This window comes from Lutra lutra, chromosome 13 (assembly GCF_902655055.1).
Source record: "Lutra lutra chromosome 13, mLutLut1.2, whole genome shotgun sequence".
Classification (NCBI taxonomy): Eukaryota; Metazoa; Chordata; class Mammalia; order Carnivora; family Mustelidae; genus Lutra; species Lutra lutra.
The window spans coordinates 49,266,194-49,280,047 of NC_062290.1; the positions used below are offsets into that span (position 1 = coordinate 49,266,194).

At 39.5% G+C, this 13,854-nt stretch overlaps 1 protein-coding gene across 20 annotated transcripts in view; it reads right to left on the reverse strand.

Annotated features, from left to right (window-relative positions):
• The window catches only part of ELAVL2 (ELAV like RNA binding protein 2), a 286,534-nt gene that overhangs the window by 146,610 nt on the left and 126,070 nt on the right, over positions 1-13,854 (reverse strand). For all 20 annotated transcript variants that reach the window (XR_007122204.1, XR_007122201.1, XR_007122206.1 and 17 more), the window contains one exon: positions 11,986-12,089. Coding sequence is in view for 13 of the 20 variants with exons in the window: in XM_047699246.1 (XP_047555202.1) it covers positions 11,986-12,089 (104 nt within the window). In the remaining 7 variants the exon portion in view is untranslated. The remainder of the gene's footprint in view (positions 1-11,985; positions 12,090-13,854) is intronic.

Consider the following 13,854-nt stretch of genomic DNA (forward strand, 5'->3'; position numbering starts at 1 on the left):
AAAGTACAAAGGTGAGAGGGGTGTTTTTAGCCCTCACCTTCATGGTTCATTTGACTTTGTACGCCAGAGCAGTGTGCAGACAATGCATATTTCACAATTCCCCCAAGACACTGGTTAATGAAGAACACTGTGGAAAATCCTGTAAGTTGGTGACAATTACTTATTAACCCATTTTTGCAAATCTGAGAACAGAGACATTGTAAGCCTTCTGGTGACAGTCTGCACTGCTTTCACATAGCTTTGGGACAAAATTCAATTTATAGGTCAAAAGGTTCTAAATTAAGGTGACATACAGTAAATAGGTTTTGTTCCTTTCAATATTTCTAACATGCGATGTGAGAGAGTATTTATGATAACAGAGCAAATTCCCATTTATTCAAACCATGACTAGAAAAGTTCAAACATCCAGATACTAGGGAGGGGGAGAAGAGGGGCATAATTGGGAGCCTAAAAATAGGAAATTAATTTCTATTGCATTTTAAAAGCAACTTCCATATTCTAAGGATTCACAACTATCTTGAATCATATAATTCAACTCCCCAATCTCTATACTAACATGAAATATCCATTTTAAATGAATGGGCCCCAGAAGAACCATGCTGCAAATTCCCAACCCTCAGAATCAAATATTAAATGACATTTATGTACTTGTAAAGCTAAAATTATTTAATGACACGGAAATGCTCTGAAAATGAGTACTGTGTGTGTGTGTGAGAGAGAGAGAGAGAGAGAGAGAAAGAGAGAGAGAGTGTTTTATTTAAGTCCAGCATTATATTCATTAAAAGTACATCTGTTAACCACAAGTATTCCAGATAGTTTATAATAGAGCCCACAAATGAAAATCTTATTTACATGTAGATTTATTTTGAAACAAGCACCACAGACCTATCCAAGTTCAAATCATTAAGGTCCACCAAACAATGGTTCTCAGGTCAGACCACCACCTATTAACAATCACCTGTAATGTTTGGTTAAATTCAATCTTTGCTGTCAGTCAGTTTTACTGGAGTCCAGAAATATGCATTTTATCAACCACACCACACCAGGAATTCTGATGAATGTTAATGTTTTGGAACTCCCTTACACAGGGGGACTTTAAACAGGTAATCCTCATACTCTGGGGGCATACTCAGGATTCCTAGAAACTAGTTTTCCTCCTTGTCACCAATCAATGTTGGTTTCCAAGTGAGTAAGAAATTCACAGGCAGCTTGAAAGGATATAGGAATAAGAATCACTGACAAATATAAACATGTAAAAGTAAAACAAAGCCCGTAAAATTCATCCCAAGGTATTTCCAAAAACAAGCTTGGCTGACTGGGGCTCGGCTAGATCAGGGAGCTCATCAGCTTGGCTGGTCTGTTTAAAAGGCTGCTGTGCTTAATTCTATGAGGTGAGAGCCACTCTCAGTGACTCCAGAATCTTTCTAGGAATACAAACAGGGTCATTTGGGTGAAAACAAATAGGAATAGTCAAATTTCTAAACAGTCATTTAACAAAATTTGTGGAAATGAAAACATTTTCTGAATGACTAGTTTCCACGACCAGGCAGGTGCTTGCTGCTCACCTGGGGGTCAGGGAGGGTCACTTCAAGACTCATTAGCAAACCCAGAACCTATACAGGAAGGATTACACTTCTCTTTCCTATGGGAGGAGGTAACCTTATACTAATGACCAAAAAATGGAGCACATTAGCATGATTTATTGATTTTTTTTCACAACCCACTTCTCTATAGCACAAGGTAACTACAATAGCTTTTCAAATATCCAACAAAATTAAACCAACGAACTAAACAGGTGACTATTTTCATCTAGAAAAAGTAGCTTTTCAATTTCCCCAATTAGATTTCTAAAATACTACTCAACTATAGAAAAGACTGAAAAACTGAAATTCTTGATCTTCTCTTTCTGAAAGTCACAGGCCAACACAAGTACTTTCTACCTCTAGATGTTCAGTAACACGCTATACAATAATTGTGTCATCAGTACCACCCCACCATTTTACAAATGAGAAAGCTAGACCAGGAGAGTGAGAGCAAGACAGAAAGCCAGGACTTATGGCTCAAGGTCTTGATGAGACATTCAAAGGAGCACTTCTCATTTGGGATGGGGGCATACACGCATCAGACTGCCTATACCATTTTTAAAACACAGCCCTCCCTCTCTGCTTAACCATCAACAATAGGTCAAGAAACATCCAAAGTAAAACCCCACAAACCAGATTAGTGCTTGTAGCTTAGAAGTGATGCTAAGGGCAATGAGAGGAAAATCTGGCAGAGGTGAGAGATAAAGAAAATGGACCACACGTGCTTTTGTAAAGAGTCTGCAAACAAATGTGACAAATGCACTTTAACTTTTAAACCTGCATCTAAGACTAGCAAGAACCTACCAGAAAAACATTCCGAATGGGTCGTGTCCTAGAGAAGAGAGATCTGGACAGTTACTATAATAATTCTCTCCCATTACCATCAAAATACTTAAATCTCTATGAACTTGCCCATCCACTAACCAGGACCTCCAGACACTGGTTTTCCTCTCAAGCTGGAGGTGTGGATGTCGACAGCACTCAGCCCAAAAGGCAGCAGTTTTTCCACGACTAGGAAGAGCTCCGTTTTCTCACACCTAACAGATATCGGATTCAGAAAGTCTCAAGACAATAAAACATCCCAATGAAGGTCCCCAGGAAAATATTCCATTTGTCTGTAGTGGTATCTAACCCATTTATAAGGAAAACACCTGAATATCAATAATACAAGATGGAAAGAAAACAATAAAAGCCACCAGTGTCAGCCAACGTGTCCTTACATTCCTGTTCCTAGTGGTGCACTAGGATTTTGAACAAGTGCACTGGGTTTTGAACAAGTCCCTTAACCTGAGCTGCATTTACTGGTCAAAGGGAGTATTTGCCTGGGGGTGCTGGGGTGGCTCTGTTGGTTAAGCTTTTGCCTTTGGCTCAAGTCATGATCTGGAGGTCCTGGGATTGAGCCCCACATCAGACTCCCTGCTTAGTGGGAAGTCTGCTTCTCCCACTGACTCTCCCCCCAGTCTCACTGCTCTAAATACATAAATCCTTAAAAACAGGGTTGGGGGGGGTAGGACAAATGTGCCTACAAAAGACTATTGTTTTTGCATAAATCCAGACAAGTAGAAGGATAAAGTCCTATGCAACTACTACAAAAAGTAGATAAAGCAAGAAATTAAGGGACCCTTCTTCAAAAGTTAGCACACCCATCTTAACCTCTCAAGCTAACTTTACAGGACACACTGAAGCCACTCAACTACCTGTTAGTACTTCTCCCAAGTCATAAATAAAAGGCCACAAGCCCTACCCTACCCTTAAAGAGCAGTAGAAAAGATAAGCAGATAAGCGTTAACAGTGCCTAGCCGAAATGCTTTTGCTGATACACATCTATGAAATCGGCAGGAAAAGCAGAGGCTTGGAAAATAAAATGATCTATAAATTCCCTCCTAAGAAAGATGGGTTCAATCAAGTGCTGAGACTCTCCCACCATCCCCCTGTCCTGTGATTCACAAGCAGGGGTGAGCAGGAAACAAGCGGAGACAATGCTACAGGGACCCTTCCTCCTCGCCTATCCCTCTGTGCAGGCTCACCTCTGCTCTACCAACCAATCTACAGAAAAGCCATTCAGATAATGCCAAGTTACTGCCCTCTGGAAATTTTCAAATGTCCTCCTTTACACTATGAAGGGAGCTTGGAAGGACGCAGGAGTAACACTAATAGGCCTGAGGTTGGACTGATGAAGTTCTGGACTAGGCTAGGCCAACCTGCCACACTCTCCAGGTCAGCCAAGATGAGTAAGTAACAACCTATGGTGCTTTTTGTGGTTTAAAAAAAAAAGAGAGAAAAAGGGGGGCGCCTGGGTGGCTGAGTTGGTTGAACGACTGCCTTCACCTTGGGTCATGATCCTGGAGTTCCGGGATCAAGTCCCACAATCAGGCTCTCTGCTCGCTGGGGAGTCTGTTTTCTCCTGCTGACCTTTCTCTCCCATTCCTCTCTCTCTCTCTCAAATAAAAAAAATCTTAAAAAAAAAAAAAAAAAAAAAGAAAGAAAAAAAAAATCAGGCTCACAATGGAGTATTCTCCCAACACATGACAAACATTATACAAATAATACCATTATTTTAATATCTTATTCCTCATTTCCAATGAGGACAATGGTAACTAGTCTCCGTGTGCATATAAGAGTTTTATTTAAATGCACTGAAAGGGTTCTGATAATCTGATGTAGCAATATATTGGTAAAACTTGGCACATGGCTATGGAAAGTTCCAGACCATGAGTTAAAAAGGAAATTACAATACATCCAGTCTTTATTTTTAAAAAGGCAAAGAAATTATTCACTCAGCTTCCATACTCACTTCCACTCCTGGTATGTACTTTTTCCACTTTTTTTATCCCTCCACAACAAAAGTCTGACCAGCCAAATAGCAGCTTAGGTTACATCTCAGAAGTTGTCAGTTAATTTGAGGCCTGTCCTTCAGACTAGTACTTTCAAATTTCCAAATCTGGTCAAGGTAAAAGGTAAATGATGATCCAAATGCAGCAGTACTGAAATGTGGAGTACTTTATAGGAGATGCTTTGTTCAAGTCTATTAAGCTCACACTTCTACAAACATCTACACTTTGTACCTACACAGAAAACAAAATCAACTACAAGAGCTAAAAGAACACTAGGGTAGCCTGAGATGCTCAGAGAGATGCAGGATTTCTACCAATAAAACTTCCCTTCTTCACAAATACTTAAGTCCAACCCATCATTGCCCTGCTCGAAACGCTTTCATGGTTCTCCCTCACCTACAATATAAAACCTTGGCATGGCACAGCTGCCTTTTATCATGCCCCATCACTCTCTGGCTCCCTTCTGCATTACTTCCCATGCTTACTGCTCCACTAATTCTATGTGGTTCCCCTACCACCTGCTTTCAAACTTCCTACAAAAGCATAAGCTCTCAGCGTTACTGCTATTATGAAACCCACTTGTCTCAAACATCCCAAAATGGTGCTGCAGATATTCAAACGGAGCACGCAGCAGGTGGCAAGCCTAACTTCACTTACATTTCCAACTTCCATGACCGATCCTTCTCAACCCTAAAGAGTCGATGATTTATGTAGCATTTTCTAATGGTCAGAATTAAATTTTATAAAAGAATGGTTTAAATGGTAAGTGAGAACCAATGCCCTCCCTAGTAATTCTGTACCAAAACAGGGTGAAGCTAGAGAATGGTTTCCCAGCACAGATTTTACTGTGGCTGATAAACTTTCAACAATGGCAAACAGAAACATTTAAAACTGTTCTCTCTTTAGAATGGGGTACTACACTTCACCACTAACTAAACATTCCATGATAACCATGAGTTCATTAATATTTATTAAATAGTTGCACCCTTTACAATGTAATTTGGCAGACCATGGAAAACTTAAAAAAAAAAAAGTAATGAACATTCTCAGTGATGAATAAATTGACTAATTTTACAGATAAAATGGAAACTTAGACGATTAAAAGACTTGTCCAAGATCACAAAGTCAGTTAAAACACTTTATCAATGTCAGGGAGACTAAAATTTCAGAAATGCAGTTCTGTATTCCTCTTATATTAAGGATATAGTTCCACAGGAAGAAATTTTTGTGACCCTGGGTTAGGTAAGGGTATCATGCATTCAATACCAAAAGCATTTTATTTATTAAAAGAACAAATTCATAAATTAGACCTTGTCAAAACTTAAAACTTTTGTTCTTTAAAAATCCCCATTAATAAAATGAAAAGACAAATAAAGTAGTAACAATAAGGACATAGTTCATGCTAAACAAACACCAAAAGAAGTCTGTAAAATGACAGTTACTGGAAAAAGGATAGGCTAGTGAGGAAAAGATATAAATGTAAAAATAATTTAAATCACACAATGGCTCAGAATAAAGGTCTATTGGCTTTACTTAATTGTTCTTCAAACGAACTGAACACTTCAAAAATAGACACTATTTGTAATTAGGATTTCCAATTTTGTAAAGATAGATTTATTTATTTATTTATTTATTTGACAGAGCGCGAGATCACAAGTAGGCAGAGAGGCAGGCAGATGGAGGGCAAGCAGGCTCCCATTGAACAGAGAGCCCTATACAGGGCGGATCCCAGACCCTGAGATCATAACCTGAGCTGAAGGCAAAAGCTTAACCCCCTGAGTCACCCAGGCACCCAGTATTTCAATTTCTATAACAGTTTTTCCATATGACTTTAAATGGTGGTTTGGTTATTTTAATATGAGAAATTTCCATTAATATATGTCAATTAATAACTTTTTAAGCAAAGGTAAAATTTAGGTTGATTTATGTCTGAAAGACTAAGAAAAAAACCTATCTAATCTAAACCAAAATTTAGGCAGTTTTTCCATGCTGGTAGGATTTCCAAATAGGGATTTTGTTTTCCTTCAATGGGGCAGAGAAGCCATGATTTTCTCAGGGTACCTACCATTAATAACAAAAAACTTCTATTCCTTGAGATAACATCTCCTACATCCAAGATAAAGCAAGCCCACTTTTGGGAATAACAAATATTTCTACACCCTCTGTAGGAGGGGGAGAAGTTGGGAGTGATGCTGGTGAGGGAAAGACTTCCATCACCTATTCACAGTACTTGATTGGGGGTGGCGGTGCGGGGGGAGCATATAAGACTTTTTGGAAATATTCAATATTTTACTCTATTAATTATGAATTTAAGTCTGGTACCATTAACCTAGGCAAAAAATACATTTTCCCTTGGTGGGTGAAGGGTATTAGCATGAAGCCATACATGTTTCATATACCAGTGTAGATTTTATCAGTACCTGAGACTCCTAAAAACAAAATAAGCAAAGAACATGAAGACTGAACACAGCAGTCACAACCACTGAGATCCCAAGCAGTCCACAGAACAAAGGGCTCCCCTGGGGAACAGTGGGGTCTTGATGAGATTCCCACCCCCTTGCCCCAGTATACAATTTTTGACAGTGTCATGGTAAGATTCCCATCCCCCCACACCTGAATTGTGTACATAATATACTACCTTTTCACTACACTCCCTAATATCAGAAGTTAAAAACATCTTGAATTCTTCACACCATATTTACCATCTCAGTGTCAGGGACAATGTGGGCAGGCTTTATCATGACTGCCTCCCACATAGCTCCAGAGATGGTGTGACATTACCAGCAAGGTAAGCTGCCAAACATAAACATCATCAGGAAAAAAATGTGATCCTTAGGAGAAGACAATAACCACTTTGAAACTTTAACCTATGAATGCTATTATAATAAATATCTTCTAGGGATGCCTGGGTGGCTCAGTTGGTTTGGACGACTGCCTTCGGCTCAGGTCATGATCCTGGAGTCCCGGATCGAGTCCCGCATCGGGCTCCCAGCTCCACGGGGAGTCCTGCTTCTCTCTCTGACCTTATCCTTGCTCGTGCTCTCTCTGTCTCTCTCTCTCTCTCTCTCAAATAAATAAATAAAATCTTTTTAAAAAATAAATAAATAAATATCTTTCTAACGTAAGGTGAACATATTAACTTTTCTAATTTCTATCTAAGCCATATTTTTTAAAAAGTGAAGATGGTATGAACTTCTCTTTACTCTGAATGCTGAACTATCTATCATTCAGTATGCTAAGAATTATCCACAAGAAGATTATCAAGGTAAAAGATGAAAACAAACTGAACTTTGAATGCAAAAATACCAAATAGATAGAGAACCCACCTATTCAGAAAAGGTACATTTTGGTGGTTCTGCATGCTAGGCCTTAGACCTGCTGTCATGAACTGGAAAGCTTATTAAAAAGCAGATTTCTGGGGCACTGGGTGGCTCAGTGGGTTAAGCCACGGCCTTCGGCTCAGGTCATGATCTCGGGGTCCTGGGATCGAGTCCCGCATCGAGCTCTCTGCTCAGCAGGGAGCCTGCTTCCCCCCCACCACTGCCTGCTTCTCTGCCTACTTGTGATCTATCTCTGTCAAATAAATAAATAAAATCTTTTAAAAAAAAAAAAGCAGATTTCTCAGGGGCGCCTGGGTGGCTCAGTGGGTTAGGCCTCTGCCTTTAGCTCAGGTCATGGTCTCAGGTTCCTGGGATCAAGCCGCGAGTCGGGCTCTCTGCTCAGCGGGGAGCCTGCTTCTCCCTCTCTCTCTGCCTGCCTCTCTGCCTACTTGTGATTTCTCTGTCAAATAAATAAATAAAATCTTAAAAAAAAAAAAAAAAGCAGATTTCTGCATCTCACCTTTGGACATTGATCCAGTAGCTCAGTAGTGGGCCCAGGAACATGAATTTCTAATTCACTTCTCCTGGTGATTCTAATGCAACCAAGTTTAGGAATAATTTCTTTAGGATTTCGCAGTGCCTGAGGGACTTTGCTTCACTCACGGCAGAAATACTGAATATTTGTCATTTATTCAACACACCATCCATCTATTGCAAAAAACCCTACTGGGCTAATGCTATTAGGAAGCCCCAGGAGAAACTGCTAAATAAACCACCTTTCACAGCACTTGATACACTGCTTCAATATTGCAATTACTAGGAATTCTACCAAATGCATACTAAATGCTAGGTGGCTTGGAAGATTTAACTAGAGGAGCAAACAAACATTTGTATACTCATATATGATGTATGTATTAATTAGTCTACTGCAGCTTTCTAAAGGGAAAGAGTTTTGCCACATTAAATGTAAGAGTTTTGTCTTCAACGGCCTGGACTTAGCCAAGCTCTTTGAGCACTAAGGTCTCAACTCTTTTATTGGGGGCAGTGGCTGAAGAAAGTAATTCAGACGGGCTCCCATAGATGGGGAGATTGCTATTCAACTAAAGCAGCAAGAAAGGTTATGCCAGGAGTTGAGACTACAGATGTGCAGAGCCTAAGAAGATCAGCTCACTAAGGAAGAGCCAGGTTGACTACCCAAAAAGTAGTAATAACACTGGGTCAACTCCAACGTTAACTCAAACGATAACGGTGAAAGAGCAGGGAAATACAAGAGAGGTCTGAGTGAGAAGTAACATGAGGAGACTGGTATTTATGTAAGTTTAGTCCTACAGTCACCGCCAGGATGGACGCAAGAAGGATAAAAGGGCTAATTTATGGAATGGTATCCCAGAGAATGGAATGGTTTAAGTGGAGCTTCCAAAAGGTACTTGAAGCAGCAAACATGAGGAGAAAACTGGCTCAAGATGTTGCCTAAGAACACACAAAACATGTCTCACTGAAAATAAGAGGGGAAAAAAAATACAAAGAACAAACAGACAAAAATGGTGCTCTATAGTTTTGGAAAATGGTCTGCTTTCCCTCTCAGAGAAATCTGGGCCAAATTGAGGATACCAGCTGTTATCTGGTATTTTTACAGGAACTGAATGGGGGCGGGGAAAGAAGTAGCCTGCTGCCTTCCCCACCACTCCCACCCCCATTTCGGAAAATCAGAAGTAGCAGATGTCACAGTTTAAAAGCCACAAGGCATTACTGTCCTTTCTTCCACGTATTCTGCCTGAGCAGCTGGGCCCTGAAGAGAAAGCCCGGCAACGGGCAGTAAGGAAGCAGCTGCCATCAATGGTTTCCTTGCAGGCCGTGGAAATTTATTCTCTGGCGACCTGTTTCCCCCGCATTTCTGCCTTCTTATGGACATTACTGCAGAAGAACTTAGAGCAAAAGAACTGACTCACTAGAATGAAATAAGGGCGGCTATTTCTGGAGTGGAGAAAAGGGTATGTTCTGGTATGAGCCATCCCAACCATCTATTCCAATTTCTTCTTAACCACAACTCAGGATCTCAACACTAAGATAAATTAGCAGCAATTCTGGAAATCAATTTAACATGAGGAGGCCTGCAAACGTCCTTAGGAAGACAGAGGGCACACAAAACAATCTGAAGGTAACTGGATATTAGAGGTCTTTTTTTTTTTTAACAGCATTTGTTATTATTTAATAGTAATAGTGCTTAATAGTACTAGTAAAAGGTTAGCCTTTGTGACCCCCCCCCAAAAGTGTGCAGAAAAGTATGGAAATTAGAAAAAGCAATCCAGGGGCGCCTGGGTGGCTCAGTGGGTTTAAGCCTCTGCCTTCAGCTCAGGTCATGATCTCAGGGTCCTGAGATCAAGCCCCGCATCGGGCTCTCTGCTCAGTGGAGAGCCTGCTTCTCTCTCTCTCTGCCTGCTTCTTTGACTACTTGTGATCTGTGTCTGTCAAATAAATAAATAAAATTAAAAAAAAAAAAAAAGAAAGAAAAAGAAAAGGCAATCCAGATTTTAAAAAAACAAGTCTTTGTGATTGTAGACTATATTAGAAATCTAATTTTTTCTCCCTCAAATTTTGGTAGCATAATTACCAGCTCATTATCTGGCTAAAGTGAATATTTTCAGAGGACATTTTCTTAATCGACAATTCTTGGACATCTTACATCCAAATGTATTTGGGAGCCCCCCCCGCATATAGTTCCTTTTAGATGAGACAGATCTGGGAGGCATTTTTCCTATGGGCCAACAAATATAAAGAATGAGATATCAAAAACTATCCAGAGCTAATGAATTACCTTAGCTGACAATTCTGAGAGAAGCAACTTTTAAACACAAAGATGACATTGCATTTCCAGATTTCTGAAAAAATGAGCAGAAATCTTCTAGACAAGTCTCTAAGCAAGATGGATGCCACAGTCAGCCTTGACTAACTTCCCCTCACCACTTCAGGCTATAGTCTGAGCTGACTTCTTAAATCAAGGGTGGAAAATAGGTTCCAACTTGAGTCAATTGATAGAGGTTGTCTGGAACATTATTTTGAAAAATATTTGGGAGCCACATATAGACTTAGTGAGACAGACTGCCATGATTGATTGGCAATGTCTGCACTGGGCAGGAGAGGCAATACTGATGGCACGTGCACTAAGCATTTGCCAGAAGCAACATCCGTTTTATTTTCTAAAAAAAAAAAAATATCTATACTCCAAATTGTATTAACTTCTTATGCAGATACAATCTGTGTCGGCATTTCAAAAATTCACAAAAGCCAGAAAATATCCACAGATTACTGACCAATTGTCTTAAAAAAACGTAACAGGAAAAACAACCTGTGTGGCACATAAGCATTCCAGTCAGTCGCCTCAAAGTCAGAGCAGAGTCAGAACAGAGCCGAAGGACCACATCCAGCTGCAAGCTGCTTTTTATGATCCATGAGCTAAGAATGATTTTTACATTTTTTTTTTTTAAGATTTTATTTATTTATTTGACAGAGAGAGATCACAAGTAGGCAGAGAGGCAGGCAGAGAGAGAGGAAGGGAAGCAGGCTTTCCTGCTGAGCAGCGAGCCCGATGCGGGACTCGATCCCAGGACTCTGGGATCATGACCTGAGCCGAAGGCAGCGGCTTAACCCACTGAGTCACCCAGGCGCCCTGATTTTTACATTTTTAAATGACTGGGACAAAATAAAAAAACTGTTTTGTGACACATAACAAGACATGAAATTCAAGTTTCAGCTTCCATAAATAAGGTTTTCTAAGATCATAGTCATATCCTTTCATTCACGCAGTTATTGGCTGCAGTTGCTTCAAGGTACACGGGCAGAGCTGAGAAGTCATGACAGAGGCTGCACGACCCACAAAGCCTAACGTATTTACTACCTGGCCCTTTATAGAACAAGTCTGCCAAGTCCTGGGCTCAAAGAACTGGTCAAAGGTTTCCTCAAGCTTTACAGAAAGTAAATAACTCCAAAGAAAGGAGATTTAATTCAGCAGGCTTCACGGGCTACTTAGTGAAGAAAAGTTGCTGCTGCCCCCCACCTTGTTAATACAGGAGTGATTATATAAAGTACTTGTGAATAGTTTCCCCATCATGCAACAAGCAAAAAATTCTGCTATGCCTCCTCGAGAAGTGTCTATGTGGGCATGAAACAAAGGAAAAGAAGTACAAGAAGACTTGAATTCTTTTTTAATCTCTGCTCTGCAAGTAGATATAAAAAAATTTTTAAACATACTTTTATTGTTTTGGTTTGAAGTCTCAATCCATTCAGGGTGTTGATAGCTTTCTCTGCATCCTTAGGGTCAATGTAGTTCACAAAGCCATATCCCAAGCTCTGCCCTAATGAAAGGGAAGGAGAAAAAAGGCATATATTAGTTCTACACCACTGATGACAGAGATCCACTCTCATTCTGGCATATGGTCTTGTCATTAACACCAGCACGGCTTCTCAATAGTAAAAGAAGTCTATATTATTCTCCTAGAAATATACATGTGGTCTTTTCTTTTCAGCTACTGTCTACTACATTTGCAAGTTTAAACATCAGTTAGAACTCAGCAAGCTGTGCATTTAAAAACAAAACAACAACAACAAAAAAACCCCACACATCTCTAAAGCATTCCATCAAACATGCCCTGCCTGAGCCAGAGCACCCAGCAGCAAATGCAACGTTCAGCTTCAGAAACTGTGGGTGCAAGTCCTCGCCAAGCTGCTGAGTGGGCTTCACGGGCACGACTTTTCAGTTTCATTTTCTTTACCCATAAAAGGGGAAGGCATCAAGCATCAACCAAGAATCTACCAGCATTCTGTACACTGTACTCTGACAAATTTACAGCCTTTACCGAGTACAATTATTTCCACTTAAAAGGTGAAGAATTTTGTGTTCAAATGTACACATATATGTATACGTGCACATTTATTTTATAGAAGACCCTCTTCAAATAAACGGAGTATGATTTTCTAAAAGAGATTTGATGACCTATATAAGGATACAGGAAAAACTGAATACAAAGATTTATACTGAGAACATCTAAGCCAATGAGAACATGTAGGGAAGGAAGAAAGAATATAAACAAAAATAATAAAAACACAATTTCTGAAGAGTTGCTTAACAAGGAGTATTGTGTTGTTTTTCCCTATCATCTGAGCTGTTTAACCCCTGAATCAATGATGTCCCAACTCTCAAACAAAACGGAGGGTATTCAAGGGATTGAAATCAATGAAATGCACACATAAGTAAAGCCAATCTTAAAGGCCAATTTTTCAACCAAGAGGAAGTTTCTCAGTTTCAGAAGGTAAGAAACACTAAGAAAAATAGGTTAACAAAAATCGATATAAGACCAGTTTAGTCTACTGAAAGTCAAACCAAACTAATTGAGGATTTCCCAGAAGATGCTCAGTAAAGGTCCAAATACATTTTATTACATATATTTCTTTTCATCAATTTCATAGCAAACTGAGGGGTTTTTTTTTTCCCTTGTTGGGGCACTTTAGATACATGTGGTTATGAATACAGATATTTAGGATGGCCACTCTGGTTACCCTAATGTGGTTTCCTATTAACTACACAAAAAAAGAGAGAGAGACAGAACACTAAATATAGTACCAAATAACCATGAAAACATGTGGTTGTATTTTGGGACCACTACCAGAATCTGGGTGTTGTAAACGCCCAAAACTAATATGTTAATTTACCTCAATTAAAAGGAAAAAAAAGAATTTGGGTAATCATTGCTAACATATACCCTGTTATCAAATTGTAATTTTTTTTTTCCTATTTTTAAAAAAGAGGGTGACGGAAGAGCTAAAACTAATTCGGTTCATTATTTTTTTTTCTCACACTAATCAGAGATTTTGTTTTACTCACAGTTCTATTTTTAAGTTGTTCCATGGGAAGCCACTGTATTTTAAGCATTCAGCTTTTTACTAATTCAACATTTACCATGGGTCTATCGCATGCATAGTGCCCTCTTATGAAATGTGCTTCAGTTCTATTGTCGTTGAGCAGGATTCAAGTGGGCTAAACATAAAAGCTGCTCAAGCAAGCAGTTTAAGACAGAAAGACAAGCTTTGGAGACAGACACACAGGAGTTCTAATCTTGCCTC